At 42.0% G+C, this 24,072-nt stretch overlaps 1 protein-coding gene across 16 annotated transcripts in view; it reads left to right on the top strand.

The window, feature by feature from the left end:
- The window catches only part of PIGG (phosphatidylinositol glycan anchor biosynthesis class G (EMM blood group)), a 435,347-nt gene that overhangs the window by 199,227 nt on the left and 212,048 nt on the right, over positions 1 to 24,072 (top strand). For all 16 annotated transcript variants that reach the window (XM_075603704.1, XM_075603687.1, XM_075603714.1 and 13 more), the window contains one exon: positions 9,511 to 9,728. In XM_075603704.1, coding sequence (XP_075459819.1) covers positions 9,511 to 9,728 — 218 coding nt within the window. The remainder of the gene's footprint in view (positions 1 to 9,510; positions 9,729 to 24,072) is intronic.

Raw genomic sequence — 24,072 nt, 5'->3', positions numbered from 1 at the left:
CAATTAGATAGATGTAATCCTTGGTATTGTAAGGGTTAGCTTTGGTTTTAAATTGTGTTTTCTGGTTGGTACTTACAGAATATATTGATTTTTGTTTACTTGATTGGTTAAAATAGTTGACTTGTTTGGAAGTGTTTGTATTTACTGGTAGAGTAGCTTGCAATTATATTGTTAACATTCATTTGCAGAATGTACTGTATATGGTGCATAGATTTTATGCATCATTTATACAATGTAAATGCAATGTACTGTGTGGATTGGAATGTTATGTTTTATATTGTAAAATCAGTTAGGATTATTAAATGGATTATTATTATTGTCTGTATAGAGAAGCGTTATTTGTAGGACAGTATGATTTTGATAACCATTCTACATGTATTTGTATATTGGTTCATCATCTGTGTGTATATATACTGTATACTGTATATATCTACATACATACTGTATATGTATAGGGATTGTTATTATATATATACTGTATATATATATCCAGTATATATATACAGTATATATTTATTTCTCTTCATGTATTTATTTATTTAGATTTATTTATTAATTGTGGGGCTGCTGTGCGTGAATTTTTTTTATTGGGGGTTAGGGGGGTGTTTGGCCCTTGGTGTGAGTTTAGGACTTGCAGAAGCAGCACAATTAATAAATAAATCTAAATAAATAAATGAATATAAATAAATACATTTAAAATACATTTTTATTGATAGTGTAGATGTGCAGAGGGTCTCCAGAGCAGAACCGCACTGGTTTCAGGTCTGGGGACCCCCTGCTCCCCGAGATACAGGCCCCTTTAGGGGGTGCCGGTATCCCTCTGCTCTGCTTGGTTTACAGGCCGCGATCACGTGATCGGGACCTTTAAACCAAGCAGAGGGATACCGGCACCTCATAAAGGGGGCTGTATCTCGGGGAGCAGGGGGTCCCCAGACCTGAAACCAACGCGGTTCAGCTCCGGAGACCCCCTGCACATCTACACTATCAATAAAAATGTATTTAAAATAATTTTTAATGTGCCGATGTTTGCGCAGAGAGAGAGTAGCGGATCTCTCTCTGCTGCAAACACATCTCGCCCCCGCCGCCCATACAGTAGTATCCTTTACATTGTATGTATGTGCATATACAGTACTGTATGTGTACAGTACTGTATGTTAGGGCTTATAGGGGTTGTTGTTATACAGTATATATATATACAGTATATATAATGAATTACAATTCATTATAGGGGACGGCTTCAAAGAGAACAGCTCGCAAGCGCCACCATGTGTATTTACACGGCATTGCAGTATTGCAACCAGCCGGAATAAAATGCTTAAATCCCTGCCGGGAAAATAACGCAATGCTCTCTGGCAGAAAACGATCAGAAACCTGAATACACCCGGGTATACCCGAATTCGCGGGACTAGCCGAGCGAGAATAAAGTGTGTCGGTACTGTATAATGGTGGCTGCATCAGTATCTATGTCTGTGTTAAGAAGGGAAATTGATCTGTAGCTACAACAGCTCAAGGGGTCTTTGTCCTTCTTTTGTATAATTGCAATAGCGGCGATGGACATTTGTTCAGGAATCATTTTCCCTCTAGGAATGAGTTAAATAACTCATGCAAATATGGAGATACTATTTTTACAAATCTGTAATAGGCATTTGTGATCCCATCTTGACTTGGGCTGTATTGGTCTTCAGTTTTTTAATTACCTTAATTAATTCTAGGCTAATTATTTTAGCATTAAGCCTATTTTCACAGGAGACCAGGCAATTTACACCTTTTTTTACCAGGATCATTCGTTGTACAAAACAAGGTAATGAAATAAATTTAAGTTTATTTGCACGTTTTTCTTACACACAGTGGAACACAAAATACAGACAAAAAGACACACTTACTTTGGGACTGGGGTAAAAAAAATTTTTTTCCTATGTGCAGAGAACACTAAATAAGAGTTTTGACCTGATCGGGACCTAGCCCGGAATCTCCTGGTACTGGAATCGGTGTGAAGTTCCACACACAAACGCTCCGTTCTCTTCTGACAACTAGGACTTTCTTGACCGCGAGTTAACCCAAAACTCATGGTACGCAGATCGGCCTCAAATCCCAGCCGCGTCCACTACGTTCGATTTGGAGAACTTGGCCGCTAAAATCAGGACTTACAATCTGGCAGGCAGGCTTTTCTGGCTTGAAATCGAAGCCGGTTGCTCTGCTATTGGTGCAAGAGCAACTTTGAAATCTCGCCTGCGCTCTTACTTTGGGAATCTCCAATCTGATTGGCTCACACGTTCTTTATAGTATTCTGAGTTTCATTCCTGAAACTCAGGAGCCAATCATTGCGTGGGAACTTTCTCAGTAGCCAATCAGAGACAAGCCGGTATGAAAAGCCGGGTCAGTGGGAAATATGAAATTGCCAAGGCACATGCGCAAGTTTGTCACCTCCATCCCTGGCTATCTCAGTGCCACACACTGGGTCAGGCTCCACTAGATCTGGCAGAGCAAATGGCAGCTCGGATGACTGCCATTGTTCTCCGGTCCTGGGTACTTGAGCCCTTCCCTGCTACCCAAATGCTTTTCACACCTCTGGCTACTTTGAACTCCGATGTCCAGCAGATTTACTGGCACCTATGGGTTAGCCCTGGCAGCCTGCCTGGACATCGATTCCGAAAGTCCCAAACACATTACAGTACATAACAGTACATTATAGTATTAATAAAATATAGTTTAATACATCCCTAAGTCTCTGGGTATGGGGAATAGAATTGAAAGATGGACTTTTATTTCTATCAGCCTGTATTCCCCACACACTATCTCTTGGACTTAGCCTGGACTCTGAGTCTCCTCACAACCTTATATACGGTTAGAGCACCCACAAACCCAATACAGGTTCTGGGCTACCTGGGCACTAACTGGAATACCCCCCTTAACCTAGAGATCCCCTCAGCTACATTGACACTTATTGATCCCTGTGCCCCATTCACCTTTCTGGGCTATGCTGAAGCAGAGAGCCCTAGCGGTGAGTCGTGCAAGCATTTTCAAGGGGAGATATTGCGGGGACAATGGGACCCCAACTACCTAGGCACATTCTGACAACAATTCCTCTGCAAAATCCCCCTTGAAACTCATGCCCTAGCAATCCCTGCTCGCTGACATGCCCGGAAAGGTAAAAACACAAAAAATACTTGTTTTACACAAAGTACAGTTGAAGCACACAATGTTACTGGTTAAAGAGCTAACTCTCTTGAACCCTTATATACGGATCAGTGGTAACAAAAAACAGGCTTAACCTTTATTTGAGAGGCTCGTTACCCCCTACTGTCACACCTATTGAGGTCTGTTTCCGATATTTTGGATAGATTACCATTTTCCAGATGCCTATTTTAGAGAGGGAAGTCGATGGTTCCTTATGAGGTTATATAATTTAGAGTAGAACGTGTCTAATTCTTCTGCTATCTTAGGGGCATTGAATGTGACCTCTCCATTTTTTGTTTTGATTGCATTAATCTGGGATCTCGTCTGTACTACTCTTAGCTTGCTCGCCAAGAGACTATCTGCCTTGTCCCCTTTATCGAAATGCAGTTCTTTAGTCTGCCTCAAGCGATTTTCTGTCTCCTCTACTTTGACCTGTATCAGTTCATTTTTGGCTGCTAGGAGTGTTATATATTGTGTTTTACTAGGATTACTCTTGTGATCTCATTCTACTTGAGATATTTTATTTGTAAGGGTCTGGATTAATCGATTCCTGACTCTCTTATGGGAGGCTATAGATATGATTGTACTGTCACAGGAGGCCAGTACTTTTAATATCAAAAACCTTCCGGGATCACTATCACCAAGCACAGAACAAAGTAATTGATTAAACAGTGTTTATTCTGGCAGAACCAGCAAATACGCAAAACACACAGTTATGACATACACTCACCAACTGGGGACCTGGAGGAAAACTCTAGCCTCACTGGGAGCAGGGCACCTGCTTCAGTAGGCTTACCCTGTTCGCTTCTTCTCAAGGTATCCAAAGTGCTGAACACACAGCAGCCACTTTTTGTAAATTCCTCCAGTTATATCGCCGTCAAACGCCAAAGATGTTTCTAGTGCTCTGATAGGCAGTGCTCCTTACATACACTGGCGACACGTTTTATTGAAGCACGGCTAGCACCGCAAGCCGGGGGATGCCCCGGCGTGCTAGCCGCACTCCCTCAGCGTGCCGCGCATCACCGATGCGCGGTCACGCGTCATCGGGTGCCTGCGACCCCTGCACGCGCGTCAAGGGCTCCCCGAGGGAGCCCTGGTGTCCCGCGATGTGGGGGACGGCGGCAGGGGGTTCCGGGGGACCCGGCGGACCCGGCAGCGGGAGGAAGAAAGCCCCGATCCGAGGGCGCTCCTCCGCTGCTTCGGCGCGCGCCCGGCACCCTCCGGCGCGCGCCAGGTTACTGCTGCGGCCGAGAACGGGCAAATGCTCGAATAAACTCGGCCGCAGCAGTAGCCCTCAGTGGCTATCTATACTGTGGAGAAGGCGCCACTGACCAACCAGAGATTGAAATGGTGCAGCCAATCCCCAGCCGGCACTCTAGACCTCCTACTGCGTAGGAGCCACAGAGTCTACAGGAAACATAGTCTCTCCTTGCTAAAAGCCCATCCTCACTCACCAAGTGTCTTGACACTTTGCCGCTTCCAGCCTTTGTCTCAATCCTGTATTTATATGCAAGTACGTAGGCTAAGTGAATTACCCATTCTGCTTGCTTAGAAATGATTATATTACAGCTACCCTGCCCAATCTACATTTACAAGGCTGACACCCAAAGCACAGTACAGTGATTACACACAGATCACAAATCACTTCACATTACATTGCTGGCGCACTAAACTGGGGGAATTGCTATCATAGAGAATAAAGTGCTTTTACTGATATTTACAGACATGGGACATTTTATGTCATACATTGGTTATATTCCCTTTTTCTCCTCGAAACATAAAATATATTTGGCCAAAATCAGCCTTACATAGGTGACCAAGTTACACGGTTTTAGGGGTAGCTGGGCTTCACCTTTTTTTTTGTGATGCCAGCTACCCCTACAGTACTCAAGTACTTGTAATGGTTGCTTTGTGTGCCTCCCATAGAGAGGCGCAAGAGTCCACAGAGCTTTTATTGATATTAAAATAGGACTCTAGTTCTTTAATTTTCTCCTCAATGTCTGGAAAATTCAAAAGGGAGTCATTGTCTTCATTAGCCACTTCCCAATCGGACAAAGGGGATTTTAAGTGTCAGACTGAGGTATGATCTGCCCATGTGATTGGCCCTAATGTCGTTTGGGAGAACCCTTGTAGAATATCGTGCGAAACCAAGATGTGGTCTATTAAGGAATACGAACCATGTGGCAGCGACAAAAATGTGTAATCTTTTTGGCCTTGATTTGTGGAACGCTATGCATTTATCAGGGAATATTCTTTCATTAATGGTCTGAATTGTTTTGCATGTTTAAATGTTGAGTTGGAGTGATTCCCTGGGATATATCTATCCTAGTTCTGGGAGCTGGACTATGTTAAAATCTCCTGCAATGATTAGGGGACTAAACACATTTACTTTTAAATCACAAACACATTGATTGTTGCTGTTGCTACCCATGCCCGCTCAATGGAAGTCTAGATAGCCACATTGGTAATCAATGGGAAACTAAGAAATGTTGGTTACTTGCCACATTTAAGATGAAGGTCCTCCTGGTGTTCAGAGCTGTAGCCCACCTCGAAAATAATCCACAAAGTACCCGATGGCCAACCAAATTAAAAAAGCCATTACAAATAATCAAAGGCTCGATGACCTAAACAAAAACCGTAGTACTAGTTGTCACGGGAGACCAATGCTTTTGACACCAAAATACCCAGATCATTTGATTGATCAAAAGCAAGAGATAAAATAAATTGTAATTTATTTACAGAATGAACATTAACAGCTTGATTTACAATAACAACGAAAAATACTCTTACTAGTTACACTGTTAAGTCTGGTTACAGGATGGATCTTTCACTGCATGACGAATCTTGTTACAGGATGGAACTTTAAAATCTTGAAGCTTAGATATTTCTTGCATGAATTCTTAGATGGTATGACAACCTTACAGCATGATGACTCTCCCTAAAACTGAGCTGTGTCAGGATTTATAATACCTCTGGGGTTAATTCCCAAAATGTCTGAGCGATCTCCCTAGCAACCAGGCTGAACCACTCACCTGCTTGCCAGTCCTGTGTAGCCTGGCACTGGGAGCTTCAGCCTAGCAACTGGGCATGTGCGACAAACGCCATCTTTTCCCCACTTTTCATGCCAGCCCCCCTACCGGCTCAGTGCCTTAAAGTCTGGGAAGGAGGACAACTTGCCAGGGTGATTCTTCCTTTCCCCCTCCTTGCTAATACAAGGTTTAACACCTCCATATCCTGGAGGGTCTTTGAAGCTCAGAGGGCGAAGTAGCCCCTGTTTCCCATGCAAATGGATTTTTATCCATACTGAATTACTTCCTCTTAACCTTACTTTAATAAAAATATAAACCGTGGGTACTTTTAAACCATTTTCTGTTCCACTTATTCAGAGAAACTTTGGCATATGTATATACCTTTGAATGTAATTAAATTCCCTGCCCAGTCTTATTGTTCTGGTCTGTGCTGAAGCAGGGAGATATGGCAGTGAGCTGCAACTTGCTTTCTAGAGAGGATTTTATCCGGTGGTCTGTGTTCCTCATGTCCTCAGGAATCTGGGGGGATTCCTGAGTATATGTTTCTGGGTAATCCGCAACACTGGCCCTCTTCTACCCAAACACACCCTGACAAGATTTTACCATAAAATCACACCTGAAGCTCACGCCCTGCACATCTCCGCTGGCTGGCACTCCTGGGACAGTAAAAATACACATACACCTTTATTACAAATACAGTTACATGCCAGTATTGGGTTGAAGAGCTGACACTCACAATTCCCCAATATGGCTCAGGGGAACCCAGCCAGGCCAAATACCTTTATTAATGGTCTGGGTACCCCATCACCGTCACACTAGTGACCAGCTCTGAGGTTAAAGGTAGGTTGACTTTCAGTATGTAAATATTGCAGCAGCTTACGATAAATGCATTACATTTTGTTACATACTGTAGCTCTGACAAGTGACAAGAAATGTCACTAAAAGTCCCTATAACTTGCACTCATTGTAAATAGTAGAATATACATAAAGTACCAGTTAAATAACTAGTACCACTAATATGGAATTAATATAGACCAAATGGGAAATATCCACATAACCCTAACTATAACACAACTAAAATATATACAATTTTATTACATGCTAAAAAATGACGAAATGCATAAAATGACAACCAATAAACCAGTAGAATAGCAGCATATCACAATAATAATTGGTTCCCAAAAAGGCTCAAAATAAAGCATATCCAAAAGTAACAGTTGATATGTCACTTATACATTAGTAACCACCATAACCCCCTTCCCCAGAGAAGAAGCGCGTTGATCGCGTGAAACGATCGTCGGGCATTAGTGATATCACTGCGGTGACAGTCACGTGGGAACGCGACGGATAACACTTGCAGCCTCTGATTTTGATCCATATTGAAGATCTGTGAGCTACTTAGGACGTTTATCTCAATGGTGTCTTTGCAGCAGTTCACATCAGGTTGTATGCTTTCTGCCTTATTAGAGGCGATCTAGTTCCTAACAGCAGTCTCATTCACTGCTGTCTGTGTGGGGTATTTGTTCAGTCCACTTTACAATTAACCCCTTATATCCACTCTGCACCATCATTATGGTGGTTACTAATGTATAAGTGACATATCAACTGTTACTTTTAGATATGCTTTATTTTGAGCCTTTTTGGGAACCAATTATTATTATGATATGCTGCTATTCTGCAATGTTTTGTGGTGTAGCTAAATAGCGATGTTAGTATATTATGGACACTGGCCCCTCATGTTCTGACAGGGTTTTACACTTGTGTTCATACTCGCATTCTTGTTCACCTTACATTTTCCGTTTCATTCACATGGGGACTCTTTTATTTATGGTTTGTTAGTTGTCATTTTATGCATTTCGTCATTTTTTAGCATGTAATAAAATTGTATATGTTTTAGTTGTTGTTATAGTTAGGGTTATATGGATATTTCCCATTTGGTCTATATTAATTCCATATTAGTGGTACTAGTTATTTAACTGGTACTTTATGTATATTCTACTGTTTACAATGAGTGCAAGTTATAGGGACTTTTAGTGACATTTCTTGTCACTTATCAGTGTTTTTAAACGACTTTTCCCTATGCACCGTTGATTTAATTTATTTGTAGTTGGTGAGCAAGGTGTTTCTGTGTAAATACTGTAGCTCTGCCAATATCAATACTGGTAAATCATTGAAAACACTAGAAAGTATATTCATATTTTTACGCATATTCTCTAAAGGTAATTATGCATTTTAGTGGATCACTTCAGTTTTTTAAATCCCACAGGTCTTTTAACGTTTAATCTTAACCTACGTTGTTTGTTTCCATGTCGAGTACTGCTACGAAACATCTTAAAGCATTTTAGTATAACTTATATGTTAGAACCTATTTTCTGGTGGAAGTAGATGGTAAACGAAGGAGAAACAGGTGCGCAAATCACATCAGGACATGGAAAAGAAAGTGAAAACACAAAATAGTGCAATAGCGTCTACTCCCACAGATAATTTCAATGATGGAAGTTCTATAAAATTTGCACTCACGTGTTTAACGTGAAATGAAAACGTTGTGGTTATTCACAGCAGCAGCATCCGCTCCACGGCCGTCACAGCAGGTACTGGGCTGATTAAAGTTGTCCTCCACTCTGTATGTCATCAACAAGGGCTTCTTAGTAATCACTGATTCAGCCAACGCGCGTTTCCACTGCAAAGTCTTCATCAGGGGATAATCTCGGCTGCTGTGAATATCCTTGTCTGACCATATGACCCATGGTGGTCTGAATGCTCTCAAACAAAGGCACTTATGTAAGTGGAATACTTTGTGTTTTTAACATTAAAAACAGTACTATACTATTTTTGCTTTCCCTTTTTTGTATATGGATTTCCCCCCCCTCTACATGGATCTGGAGTACCTGTCTGGAGACATAAGTTGGTAACTTTGAATAACCACAACGCTTTCATTTCACGTTAAACACGTGAGTGCAAATTTTATAGAACTTCCATCATTGAAATTATCTGTGGGAGTAGACGTTATTGCACTATTTTATGATTTCACTTTCTTTTCCATGTCCTGATGTGGTTTGCGCACCTGTTTCTCCTTCGTTTGCTGATTGAATTTGGTTTGAATTCTACGCCAGGAGCTGCACTCATTAAGGATAGTATATCATCTGTGTTACTTTTGATTTATTAGTGATATTATTTGTGCTTGTTTTTCTATTTCACTGTTATATCAATTCATTCTAGGGAAGTAGATGGTAGTATGAGTTAGGAAGACTAAAGGTCAAAGAAAAGTAGAATTATTTACTAATTTCTCTTTTATTTTTGTAAGATGCTGGAGTTGAGCAGTTTAAGAAGGCAGAAACATCTCACGGAAACTGGATTAAGATCTATCTGGAGGGAAATAACTCAGAGGTCCTCACTAATCTTGGCAAAAAAGTTCTTAAGCAATATTTAGAAGCACTGAAAAAGTTAAGTGCTTCACTAAGCAAACACGTGGCAGAGTATGACATGTACTCAATGACTGTTGGAGCAATAATCACTCTAGAGGTAGGCTTTACATTATTGGAATATAAAACGCATCAGTATACTGTTAATGCTCCTAATTCCTGGATCCATTACAATTCCTCCTGACCTTTTTGCAATCACCTTTTTGTGTATGTTTACTTTTTCTATTTCTACAAACTTTCAACTGTGCAGTTGATGAATGGCCAGCATGTAAAAGAAAATGTCTATTGCACCGTTTACGGTTTTCGTTCTATTGGCTGATTTAGGTTGGGCTATATCGTCTACAGGTATATCCCAATATAAATCCACTATTAGAACTAAAGATGTATGTAATAGGTAGACCGTTTTTTACATGCTAGCCATCCCTTTAGGATCTCATAGTGCAGCCTACATAAATGTTGGATAAGGGCAAGTCTACGAGTAAATAACACCCGGTATAGAACAATGTATGAATCCTCAAATATGTATCCGCTTGCCCAACTATGGGTGAGCAAATGTCTCTGTATTACTGTATGTCAATTATATTATCATAGAAAAATAATCAATTTAATAATTTACAGGTTTGTAGAGTTTGTTTTAAAAAAAAGTTAAACTCTACCTCTGTTATAACTATAAACTTTATCAATTTTTTTTTTTATAGATGGTTTACCCTGTAAAACTGCTCATGAACATTAGGCTCTTTTTTTGTTTTTGCTAATTATACATACATTATTGTAATTTCTTTACAAGCACTTAATACAAAAAAAAAATAAACTGTTGTGTATGTGTGTGTGTGTACTGTATATGTGTGCCTAAGACATGTGAATGTGCTCACAAGTGATCTTTTTATTTGCTATATGCAATACGGTGGAGGTTTCCTGTTGCCTTTTTTACCAACGATAACTTAAAAAAGAAATATATATATATATATATATATATATATATATATATATATATATATGTATATGTATATATATATGTATATATATATATATATATATATATATATATACATACATACATACATACATACAGGCAGTCCTCGTTTTACAACGCTTCGCTTTACAACAAATGGCTTATCCAACGCTATGCAATGCATACCTATGTTCATTTTTACAACGCCAAAACGGCTTATCCAACGCTCTTACAACGCTTTGGAAAGTTGTTTATGTGTACATAATATATATATATATATATATATATATATATATATATATATATATATAATATATTATATTATTATATTTTATGTTATATTATATAAATAATACAGTATATACACTATATAATTTGTGTGTGCTGCGTATCTTATTGCCTGCTTAAAATATTTGGTGTATTTTAGTGTTAAAAATGCCTTCAGGAATGGAACCTTTCATTTAAACAGTGTTCCTATGGGAGGAAGTATGAGGAGCTCTGTTTTAGCCATGTTGAGTTTAAGGGGGGGAGGGCCATCCAGGATGATATAGCAGAGAGACATTCAGAAACTTTGGTTTGTACAGCAGGTGTAAGGTCGGGTGTTGAAAAGTATATTTGTGTGTCGTCAGCATAGAGGTGATAATTAAACCCAAAAGATGTTATTAGGTCACCTAGAAGGAGTGTGTACAGAGAAAAGATAAGAGGTCCCAGAAAAGAGCCCTGTGGTACCCCCACAGAGAGGTCAATAGAGGAGGAGGAGATGTTAGCAGAAGAGACACTGAAAGTACGATGGGAGAGGTAGGATGAGATCCAGGATAGAGCTTTGTTCCGAATACCAAGAGTATGGAGAATGTGAAGGAGAAGAGGGTGGTCCACGGTGTCAAATGCGGCAGAGAGGTCGAGTAATATGAGCAGAGTGTAATGACCTCTGTCTTTGGCAGCATGGAGGTCGTCAGTTATTTTAGTGAGGGCTGTTTCCGTGGAGTGAGCAGTGCCGAAGCCAGATTGTAGAGGGTCTAGGAGAGAATAGGTGTTGATAAAATGGAGCAAGCGAGAGAATACAAGACGTTCAAGGAGTTTAGAGGCAAAAGACAGGAGGGATACAGGTCGATAGTTAGAAGGACAGGTAGGGTCAAGCTTGCTGTTTTTGAGTAATGGTATGACTGTTGCATGTTTGAAGGCGGATGGAAAGGTTCCAGAGCAGAGGGAGGAGTTAAAAATGTGTGTGAGCGTAGGGATTATAGTAGGAGCAAGAGGTTTTAGGAGATGGGAGGGAATGGGGTCAAGAGGGCAAGTGGTAGAGGGAGAAGAGGCGATCAGCAGCGACACATCCTCCTCTGAGACAGTGGAAAAAGAGTCAAGGAAGGCAGGAGGAGAGTTAGGAAGAGGTGTAGGATGGGAGGAAGAAACAGAGGGGATGTTCTGCCGTATGGATTCCACCTTTTCCTTAAAATAGTCAGCAAAGTCCTGAGCGGAGATGGAGGAAGAAGAGGCAGCTGAGGGTAGTTTGAGTAGAGTATCAAAGACAGAGAACAGTCGGCATGGGTTAGACTTGTGCATGTTGATTAGTGCAGAAAAGTAGGTTTGTTTAGCTTGGGAGAGGGCAGAGTTGAAACAGGATAGCATACATTTTTAGTGAAGGAAGTCTGCGAGAGTACGAGATTTCATTGAGAGAGGAGAGGTTTTGTGTACATCATGACTGCAGTTTAGATACACTTAACAGTACAAACAGTTCACAAACTTTACACGATACCCCCCTCTCCCCCAGTCCATCCTTTTTTTCTGAAAAGACAAGAAAACAAAAAAAGTGTGCAGTTATGTGCATACTGTATGTGTGCTGTATAGTACTGTCAAACTAGTCTATACTGGAACTACTGTATACTGTGACTACTGTTAAATACTTTGTAACCAGATGGCTGGTGCTGCTCTCAGGAAAGAAAAAAAATGAGCAGTTAGGTGCATACTGTATTATGGCATGGTGTACTGTATAGCTACTCCATATTGGACAACAGTATGCAGTTAGTACTGTCAAACTAGTCTATACTGGAACTACTGTATACTGTGACTACCGTTAAATACTTTGTGACCAGATGGCTGGTGCTGCTCTCTCAGTGGAAAAAAAATCTGTGCCATACTTACCTGTATCATACTGTACTTACAATACTACAGTACAGTACTATACTACCTTCCTGATGCTTGCCCATTACGCGCGATCACAATGGGCTACACAGTCGCAATATGGTCAATATATTTATTGCATCGTTCCACGGTGAGTACATCGTTCCAAAAACTCATTATGCCTTGCGCCAACTCATCCTTTTTGGAGGGTTTCACGACTTTTCGGATATGGTCCTTCAGCTGATTCCAGACCATTTCGATAGGATTGAAGTCTGGCGATCTGTCATTGGAGGGGAGAAAAAAGGACAATTAGTTAAAGAGATACAGTATAGGCATACCCCGCATTAACGTACGCAATGGGTCCAGAGCATGTATGTAAAGCGAAAATGTACTTAAAGTGAAGTATACTTTTTCCCACTTATCGATGCATGTACTGTACTTCAATCGTCATATATGTGCATAACTGATGTAAACAAGGCATTTGTAACAGGCTCTATAGTCTTCCAGCTTGCGCACAGCTTCGGTACAGGTAGGGAGTCGGTATTGCTGTTCAGGACGTGCTGACAGGCGCATGCGCGAGCTGCCGTTTGCCTATTGGGGCGATATGTCCTTACTCGTGAGTGTACTTAAAGTGAGTATCCTTAAACCTGGGTATGCCTGTACACAGTAAAAACAGTGGGAAAAAATGAGACACGGTTACCGCACTTACTCCGCTGGCGTCTTTACCCAGTTGATACTGCGCTCAAGAATATGCGCTGTTGACGCGGTGTGGTTCGGATCGTTGTTCTGGTAGAAACGGTGACCATCCGGGAATTCACGTGTGATGTATTCCACAATCTCAGGCACAATTTTCTCGTGGAATTAAGCTTTATTCATGATTCCTATAACAAGAAAAGAAAAGTGCTCAAAAAACTGCACACTAATACAGTACAGTGCATAAGGCAAAAGCGTGTGACATACATTTTACTGTACCTTTAAAGATGACGATGCATCCTGGTCCACGCCTAGAGATGGCACCCCACACATGCATCTTCACTGGTGTTTTGGACGCGGCTTCATAGATTTGCGACCTTTTTTGTGGAATGCAAAGGTGGCAAATCTCTCCAGCGATACAGTAGACTCGTCAGTCAAGATGCAATCCTGGAAAGTTTCTCCACTGTCGATCCATGCCTGGGCCTGGAACACTCTCTTGATCTTGTTAATGTCCCTTATCATAAGGTACGCTCTGTAATGACAAGGAATAATTTTAAAGGTACAGTACAGTTTCTTAAACAACACTTTAACCTCCTGTACTAACCTCACACGTCCATATTTCCATCCAATTCTGCATCTCATCTTCTTTATGCTGGTCTCGGATACAGTGAGATTGTGATTTTGCTGCAGAGTGTATTTGACCCTTAAGGCACTCTTCTCCTCATTCTCTTCACTTATTTTGTCGACCAGAAGAGTTGTCTCCCTACAATGTACAGAAAAACAACAATCCGGTAAGTTACAGTGCAGTAGGCCACAAGTACAGCACATCATTTACAGTAAAAATAGTATAAAATTAGATCTACATAATATATAGTTCTCTTAATATGCAGCAATATAAACAATAGATATACTGTATTATATACGGTAGTTATATAAATATACCGAAATAACAATAAAATGAGATAGAGCTACACAATATATAGTTCTATTAATATGCAGCAATATAAAAAATAGATATACTGTATTATATACTGTAGTTATATAAATATACCGAAATAACAATAAAATGAGATAAAGCTACACAATATATAGTTCTATAAATATGCAGCAATATAAACAATAATAGATATACTGTATTATATAGTTATATAAATATAAATATACTTACACGTTAGTTACCGTTGGTGTCCTCGTGCGTTGTTTGTTTTTTCCGTGTGCATGATAGCACACGGTGGTTGATGGTACAACGAGGCCAGAAGCAGCTAACCAGCGTTGGATATCTGCAATTCGTTGTCTGCTCGTGTACATCTCCTTAATTCTCCTGCTGAGATCCTTTGAAATCTTTTTAACAGGCATTGCTGCGAGTAGAAAGAAATACAAACACAAGAATGTATATTCGATGTTTAGTCGGTGTATTCAATGTGCAGTGAATCCACAAAATGGATGGTGTATTTATACGTTAATGACTCACATTAGAGTACGCCCACTTTTAACACCTGTACCTCGTCGCCATGCATAAAAGGTTACACACTTTGCATAGCCTCCCACTCGATGATCTGTATCTGAACTTGCCCTTGTCCAGATACTGCATTGTGCCATCTGCTTCCATGGATCAACCCCGATTCTATGGATGCAGGAAGCCACTCGCCTCTGCCGTGCCTATCACACAGAAAAAGCGAAAGGCGGCAGCCGTTTCCAAGCCAAGGCCAAAGCGACAGGCTAAGGCTAATAAAGAAAACCTTCTGCTGACCCCAAAGGCTAAGGGTTTTAATACACGTAAGCCTTATTATGTCAAGAAGAAATTCGGTGATGTACACTCAACGCAAAACAAATGGCAGCCAACCCATCAAACCCGCAGGCCACTTCCTCGATTTCGCTTCGACGACGCTGCCGCCGCTCTTCCGGAAACCCACAGTCCATCTTCGCCACTGCTCTTAGACGACGCTGCCGCTGGTGCCCCTGAAATCCACGGGTCACTTTCTCCATTACGCTTAGACGACTCTGCCGCTTCTCGCCCGGAAATCCACAGGTCACTTTCTCCATCCCTCTTCGACGACGCTGCCGCTTCTCTCCCGGAAATCCACAGGTCACCTCCTCCATCCTTCTTGGACGACGCTGCCGCTTCTCTCCTGGAAATCCACACGTCACCTTCCTTATCCTTCTTCGACGACGCTGCCGCTTCTCTCCATGGAACCCTTATCTCATCCTCCGTAGCACCCATCCACCCAGATATCCACAGCACGCCATGCACAAGAACCAGCTCGTTAGACCGCATGCTGAATGGGTTAAGTGTGGATATCCCCAGGAACTCTACTGTGCTGGTAAAGATAGATCTTCTTTTAGAGACCATGCTAAATATGGATCAACGGATGCAGAAGATGGATCAACGGATGGAGAAGATGGATCAACGGATTGAGAAGATAGAGACTGACATAGCGGGGATACATAATTTGCTCAGTGTTCATGCCCCTGTATCCCCGACGCCGGAGCAGGAGCGTGGCATGGATGTGATGAATGGGACCCTCGACCGCTTTCCAACACCAAATGCACCCCCTCCACCAGAAGAATTTGTGTACATGTATGCCGTTGAGGAGGAGGATAACATGACAACCCCGTCAAGACCACGCCAGGAGACAACACGGCGACCAAGACAGGAAGAAAGCTTCCTCCCAGACAACCTACCCTTGTCCGCCGCCACAAGCACACCCGCTCACAGAAGAACACCCGCTCCCATAACCCAACCTACATACGCTTGCATCGATACGGTGCCCGACATCATCCTGCGCGAGCTGCCACCGGCACTCAGGGAGAAGTATAGGGTGATGAGTGGTGGTTTACCCCAGAAGTATGCTATGTTTTAAGCACCACGTGTCCTACTTGGTGTACTGCGGGTGGGTCTACAATGTGAACTACGAAGGAAATCGCGAAAAAAGGGCGCTTCCTGAAAATTTAAGAAGGACTATTGTGGAGGAATTGCGGCGCTATTTTTCAATTTCAGATCCTTTAATGAAAATCGTTTGAGACTCCATTAATGGCATTTTGCGCCATACAAGGCATCGGCCCTGAAAGGACAATCTGGTGGGAATCGAATTTGCGTGAGTGTTAAACTGTTGTATATTTTTTGTAAATTTTTTTTGTAAATGTTTTGACTTTCTGTACTTTAATAAAGGAGATGTTGCGTTTTTTTAACTTGTATTAATAAAGGAATGTTTTTCCTTACTGTACACAGGACCTGCACAATTCCAGTCCCCGAGGGCCGCAAACAGGCCCGGTTTTCAAGGTTATCCTTAAAACCGGGGCTGTTTGCGGCCCTCGAGGACTGGAGTTATGCAGGCCTGACTGACTGTAAATGTTTTGACTTTCTGTACATAAATGTTTTCACTAGCAGTAAACCATACACCTGTTGATGTTTTGAATTGCTGTACACTTAAAAAAAAATTACATTGTATTTGTAAATAAATGTTTTTGTACTTACTCCACCAATAAAAGAAAATGTAGATTTGTTTTAAATTGTTCCATTGTCTCCTTTTATACTGTAACAAAATACAGTGTTTCTAGAACATACTGTACAGCAGGGGAGTGCAAACTTTTTGTGCTGCGCCCCCCGGCTCTCGCGCCCCCCTGCCTTCCTTCAGCCGCGTCAGATGACGCTGCGTGTGACGTAAGGTCACATGGTGCCACGACGTCTATTGACGCCGCGTTGCCATGGCGACGCAACACAGACGGCTGAATCCCGGTAAGTAAACAGGTGCAGGGGCCTCACGCGATCCCCCGGCATTTAATTTAAATGCCTGGGGGAAGAGCGCGGTGCCTCTGCAACTGCCCGCGCCCCCCCAGCACAATCTCCCACCCCCCCTGGGGGTCATGCCCCCCACTTTGCGCAGCGCTGCGTACAGTACTGTCCATGCACACTGTACTGTATAATGTAGGCATGCTCAGTACTGTACATCACAAGAGTATTAAAACAATACATGCTGTGCGGGTATAGAATACACATATGTACTGGAATACATATAGAATAAATGCATACTTTTTATTTTTCGGGTTTATTATACAGTGTATATAAAAAAGTATTGTCTACAGTCTGAAAACAACAGCATACTGTTTCAGGTTTTCTATGAAGCTCTCAGTTACAGTATTCTATCCTAATCAATAACAACAGCCATTAAACCACTAAACTGTAGACTCCGGTACGTGTTTTTTTAAAATCAGATTCAGCAATGTGCAGGCATTGTAACACAAAGCGATATTATCCATCGAAATCCCTCCATTTGCCGTTTTCCGCATGAGATGACAAAGTTTTATTTTCTGACGAACAAAAAAAAAGTAAAAGTTTTACTGTAATGGTCAGTCAGTCCCCTAATGAAGTTCCCACAGTCAGTCCCACCCATAATTTGTGATGACACGCATACGCGTTTCAAGAAGGTTCCAATGTGCATGCGCCTAGCTTTTCACCAATTGTGCAGTATCTACTGTAGAAGCTGCTCAGCCAATGATATTGCTTATAGGAGAATCGCTTGACTTTTGAATCGCATTGATATTGATATTTCAAAAACAGAATAAAATACGGCAACATTACTCACCATAGACTTTGCCAATCAGCTGGCGCCGAGCCAGTTCCGTATTCTTGATCATACGTCGTTGACAGGTGACAGCGGGACTACTACACCTGTAGTCCACTGATGAGGCTGGAAATCGCTTAGGTACATGCAAGCTTGCTCGAATCTGTACGCGAAATCCGGCTCAGGCTGCAGGTATCTGGGCGGGAACAGACAGCAAATGTTGCCGGTCACCAGGTTTTCAGTGACGGTCGGACTGTTATTGGAAGCTGTCGCATTGCTTGCCACTGACGTTTCTTAGTTGGTTTTAACATGACCTTTCGCCTTTTGCAGTCTCCATGATCATAGATACGGGAAAAACCCGGTGATACACACCAATACCCTCCAATAACATCGGGATCAATACGAAAAAAACATGGATCGCTACATAACTTTTTCCTTATTGCACGCTTCCACACATGAGCATGTGGCGAAATTTTTTAAAAGTCATAGTGTTCGATTAAAATACTGATAAATTTTAACAACTGTTGCCATATTATCATCTGTTGCATTAATCGCGGCCCATATTAAATAAGTGTACATTCTGTCGGGTTTTTGGAACACGAACTGCAGTTGTGCACTCATGGCGGGACTCTCAGGACAATAAACAGACCAGAAACTGTGCTTGTCTTTTTTTAATATGAAAAGCCTAAATTGATACATTATTGTAACTTCTTCAGTCCCAAGGCCAATTTACAATGGACCACTGTGGTATTTTTTTAAACACCTGCAAGTCGACACATTACTGAAGCGCATGCGCATTACAATTCATGAATATCTGCCATCTGGCGGATACGCGAAGAATTTCAACCAATTAAATCCGAACCATTATCAATAAACACATCAACCGCGCATCAACCGCGGGTGTGAATGCAACATGAATGCGGTATGAACGTGGTGAAGTGCGTGGCATTCGGAAAAAAATCCCGAAAAAATTTGGAGATGTTGGAGAATAAAAGGGGCCGTGGCTGTAACTGTACTGGATTTCTTCTGTCCTGCAATGAGTACACCGCCGCAGTCCGTGTGCAAAAAGCCCGACATCACATACGCTTATTTAATATAGTCCGCAATTAATGCAGCAGATGATAATATGGCCACAGTTGGTCAAATTTATCAATATTTTATCGAAAATTATGATTTTTACAAATTTTCACCAGATTCTCGTGCAAAAGGAAAAAGTTATGTATCGTACCGTGTTTTTTTCGTATTGCTCCTGCACCCGGAGTTAGAGGAGGGTATTGGTATGTTGCGCCAGATTTTTCCAGTATCTTTGATCATGGAGACTTCAAAAGACGAAAGGTCATTGTAAAACCAACTAAGATTCGTCAGTCCCAGGCCAGGAATGGAACAGCGCCAGCACCGGCTTACAGTAACGGTCCGACCATCAGTGAAAACCTGGTGACCGGCAACCCTTGCTATCTGTCCCCGCCTGGATACCTGCAGCCTGAGCAAGGTTTCATGTACAGATACCAGCAAGCTTGCATGTACCAAAAAGATTTCCAGCTTTATCAGCCATCAACTACAGGTGTAGCAGGCCCGCTGTCACCTGTCAACTACGTGTATAATCAAGAATACAGGTCTGGTGGCAGTGGCTCGGCGCCAACCGATTGGCAAAGTCTATGGTGAGGGTACAGTACAGCTGCTGTATTTTTTCTGTTTTTAAAATATCAATACATTATGCGCACAGTCAAGTGATTAGTTACTGCAGAACGGTCCTGTCACGGTAGCTTGTGACAGGTTGTAATTTACACCAAAACTATATATAAATATATATATACCTGGGTTTGAACTGGGACGAGACTTAAGATATAATAAAGTGATTTTATTCCTTGATAAATGTGAACACAACAGATTATACAATAACAGCAAAATATAGACACTTACTTAAAGATTATGGCAAGAAAGCCATCAGGATTACAGACTGGCCACTTCTTCCATATTTCAGTTGACATCACAGCAAAACAGGCAGGACACATGCATGGCATTTCTTCTCAGCAATCAAGATGGTATAGCACAACAGGCCTGATGACATGCAGGCATGAAGATCATTTGCATGAAGAACAATGAAGAACCATGAAGAACTTTGCATGAACAACAATGGATAAGGGCTTGACCACAGATTATATACCTTTTGTGGCCCTATCCATAACCTTAAGTACAGGGGATTGGTTTTCAATTATCTCCAGCCACTCACTAACATGGGAAAGCATTCTGACCCATGCCCCCCTGCTAGTTGGCACATGCGCAGTAGAACTCTGGGGTCTCATTTCTGAAGCCCCACATTTGCATCAGGAATGCCAGCCAGTCTATCCATTTGGAGTTCTGGCAGGAAAACCTTTGTTGAAAGGTGTGAAGTGGGACACTTAAAGACTGCTCTGGCTTGAGCCTCCTCCGCCCTTAGGTAAACAGGGAGGGTGACAAGATCCTTTGAACAATACTTAAGTCCTAGACATTGGGGCGTCTCCTAGGGCCATCTGCTACCTTATGGCCAAAAGAATTTCCTCTGGAACTTATCCAGACCTTAAAATACAATATAAAGCATAAAACATATACGTATTAAAATATCCGGTTCCGTTGGGTCTGGCAGGTCCAAACTTCCCAGTTCGCATTGCCAGAGCTGGGACACCATATGGTCCAAAAAGCGACTTGCTACGACCTAAGGAACCGGAGTTACACAAATGCACATTAAATCATTTTAATACAAAAATCTCCACTGAAAAAGAAATCTCAGCTTTTCATTAAACCCCCATCGAAAACAACGGGCTCCGCCGCCATGGGTTTCAATGGAGCAACTCCGCCGTTGTAGTCAATGGGGTTTCCTACCATAGACTTTCAATGGGGAACCGCCGCCATTGAAGTCTATGAGAAAATCCACAAATCTTTACAGTCGTCCATACTCCGTCTGGTTGGTCTGAGGGGGCTAGAAATGGGCATGCATTAAAGCCGGAACCTTGGCTACATGTCACCCAAATCCCATCCCTCTGGGCATTCCAGAACCGGAGATATGGACTTACACATTTCAACATTTTACACTTAGTCATTTTTTCACCATGTGGCTTTTCCCTCATTAGAATCAATGGTAAAAGCCCCGAACTTTCAAGGGGGTCCATACTCCGTCGGGTTGGTCCAAGAGGGTCAAGGATGGTTCTGCAGTGATGCCGGAGCAGTGACTACAGATACCCCAAACCTTGATCCTCTGGTCCCTCCGGAACCGGAGATATGGATTCCTAAAATTCAGCATTTCACACTTAGTCATTTTTCTGAGCCGTTTCTGCCGCCGCCGGCAAAGCCTATGGCGCGACCCGCTCTATCTGGTTTGACCCTTATCGGGGGTCCAGGATTCGGGGACCTGGTTGTGGTCGAGTGGGGGGAAGCCTAGGAACTAGGGGCAAAAAGAATTTTATTTCTAGGGCCCCCAGAACTGTTTATTCCCACGCTAATTGACGTTGAACTTGACTCAAGTGATTTTAACTCTTTTAAATGACATTGTATCCGCTTTGCGGTTAAGCGGTTTGGAAGGCAGCCAACTCATTCCTGAAAAGCTCTTTCGAGGGTTTCTCCATTGAAGTCAATGAGCCCATAGACTTTCAATGGGAAACCGCCGCTCTCCCTCTCGGACGCCATCTGCTTGTCTTCTCAGGAACCGGACTTCACAGCAAGATTCACCATTAAAAAGCATTGAGCCCTAATGGCGGCTTATGGGAATCTGCAAAATGGTGCCTGAAAAGGCGGGAAAACTTCACAAAGAGCTATAATCATTAAAGGACTATTAACCCTTGTGCTCCCGGATGGATTCTAGTGTGTGTGTGATGCAGACACTGACTAACACAGACATTACAATGGAACAGGGGAACAGGGGAAAATACAGTTACAGGTCATAACAAGGGTTAAATCACATTTCTGGACCTCAGTCCAGTTAACCCCTTGTCTCCCTGGTGCGGTCAGGGAGTGGCCAATTGGGGTGTAACCCCTTTAATCCCGGGCCAAATCCTCTCCATCGTCACAGGTCCGTTCTCCTGTAATCAATCGCTTTGCTTATGGATATTTACTTCTCTTATTTTAGTCACAATTCGGGAAAATGTACAGTACAGTAGTCCAGCAATGTCATTGGCTGAGCAGCTACTACAGTAGATACTGAACAATTGGTGGACAGCCAGGCGCATGCGCGTACTGTATGTCTCATTGGAGCCTTGTTGAAACGCATATGCGTGTCATCACATTTATGCGCATGCGTGCATGTGAACAAGAGATGCCCCCTGAGAAAATTATTGTGGGGACTAAAAAATATTCGACTTTGTTTTATTTTTTTGTACTTTGTTCCAATGTGACATACACACATGCGCAGAAATGTGAGAACATGCTTGGGAAGATTAAACTGAGCCAGAAAACCACACATTACAAATGAATGGTTTGGGAGAGGTGTAGATAATAAGTAGAAATTCTTTAGCCTTGTGTGTGTGCGGGGGGGAGGGGGAGAGCGCTGTATGCTGGATTTTCAGTTCAAAAAATATTTTCAACAGGTCATCATAATGTTTTGAACCCCACACCCCCAAATAACAATCACAGTATGCCACCCACCTCATAAAGTACGTACATGACTAGTGTAAAATTAAAAAGCTACAGTAGTAATTGATTCTCAGAATATCAAGAATTGTTATGCAGGCACATGTCGAGAAACAATTTTTTTTTTCCAGACTTTAAATTCTAATTGAATGGGAAGTCATGCACGCATGCACAGAAATGTGATGACAGGCTCGGGAAGATTACAGCCAGAAAGCCACCCATTACAAAAGAATGGTGTGGGAGAGGTGTAGATAAAAAGTAGAAATACTTTAGCCTTGTGTGTGTGCGGGGGCGAGGGGGTGAGCGCTGTATGATGGATTATCAGTTCAAAGAAATATTTTCAACAGGTCATCATAATGTTTAATGCGCAGAAATGTGTTACTGTAACACGCCTAAGCATTTCAACAATGTTTCAATGAGACATACACGCATGCGATTAAAATAAAAACAGTATGAAAAGAGCAAGCCTTGCAACAGTATTGATTAATAAATAATACATATTGAAATGTGATGACACCTATACAGTATCCGTATGAGCGGGATAATCCGGGATAAAAATATTTTATATTCGGAAGAAGACGCAACGTTATAATTTTGTAATACTGTACTTCTTTTCCCTTTAGTATCCTGTATACAGTACAGTATTGTATGTGTCCTCATATTTTTATGTATATGGCTAAGGAGCCTCATACTACTGTATACATACTACTGTATACAGTATGAATAGTATACAGTACAGAAATGTACGGCTGTAGTAGGTTGAAATGCTATTAGACTTTGAAGACAACAGCTCGCGATCGCCTACTTGAGTTTCTAGACGGTATTGCAGACAATGCTAAAACACTGATCGCAAACATATCGAAAACCGTAAATTTCTAAACGGTTGGAAAACAGTACGCATCTGGCCGCGGTTATCAGAGCGGCTCGGCTTCGGCCGCTTTGGAATAAAGGCTGGCGCAGCTGTATATCCTGAATACTGAGGGCATTTAATTCCCTGACGAAGTCGGAAAGCGCAGACGAAACGCGTAGAACTGTGACGTCATCGCGCAAGGACGTAAAGGACGTAGTGTGCGTGGTGTTCCTCTGCTACTGTAACTAAGGACTCCTGTAGACTGAGATTGCCTCTGGCACCTCGTGTTGATCAGCTGCAAGAGGTGAGACCGTTACCATCTCCCACTGTGCCTGCTCTTACTGTGACTCTGTCTGCGGTCGTTTCTGCTGTGTGTGAGCGTTCCAGCAGCAGGTCTAAAGGCAACTGGTTTTCAATGGGTATACATAAAGGACTCCCCCATCCAACTCACCTGGTCTGTACCAGGAGTCTCTGTGTAAATATACCTTAACGTGAATTTTACTCTTTATGTCTTGTAAGTGTGTATTATCTACCTTACATTTATTTAAATACATTTTATTTCATCTGCATCATAAGATAATGCACTAGCGGAGTGCGCTTCTCTCTCTCTCTCTCTCTCTCTCTCTCTCTCTCTCTCTCTCTCTCTCTCTCATCAGGACATCATAACAAT

This window comes from Ascaphus truei, chromosome 1 (genome assembly GCF_040206685.1).
Source record: "Ascaphus truei isolate aAscTru1 chromosome 1, aAscTru1.hap1, whole genome shotgun sequence".
Lineage (NCBI taxonomy): Eukaryota > Metazoa > Chordata > Amphibia > Anura > Ascaphidae > Ascaphus > Ascaphus truei.
Note: the sequence above shows the minus strand (reverse complement) of the source record. Positions and strands in the feature narration are given on the sequence as shown.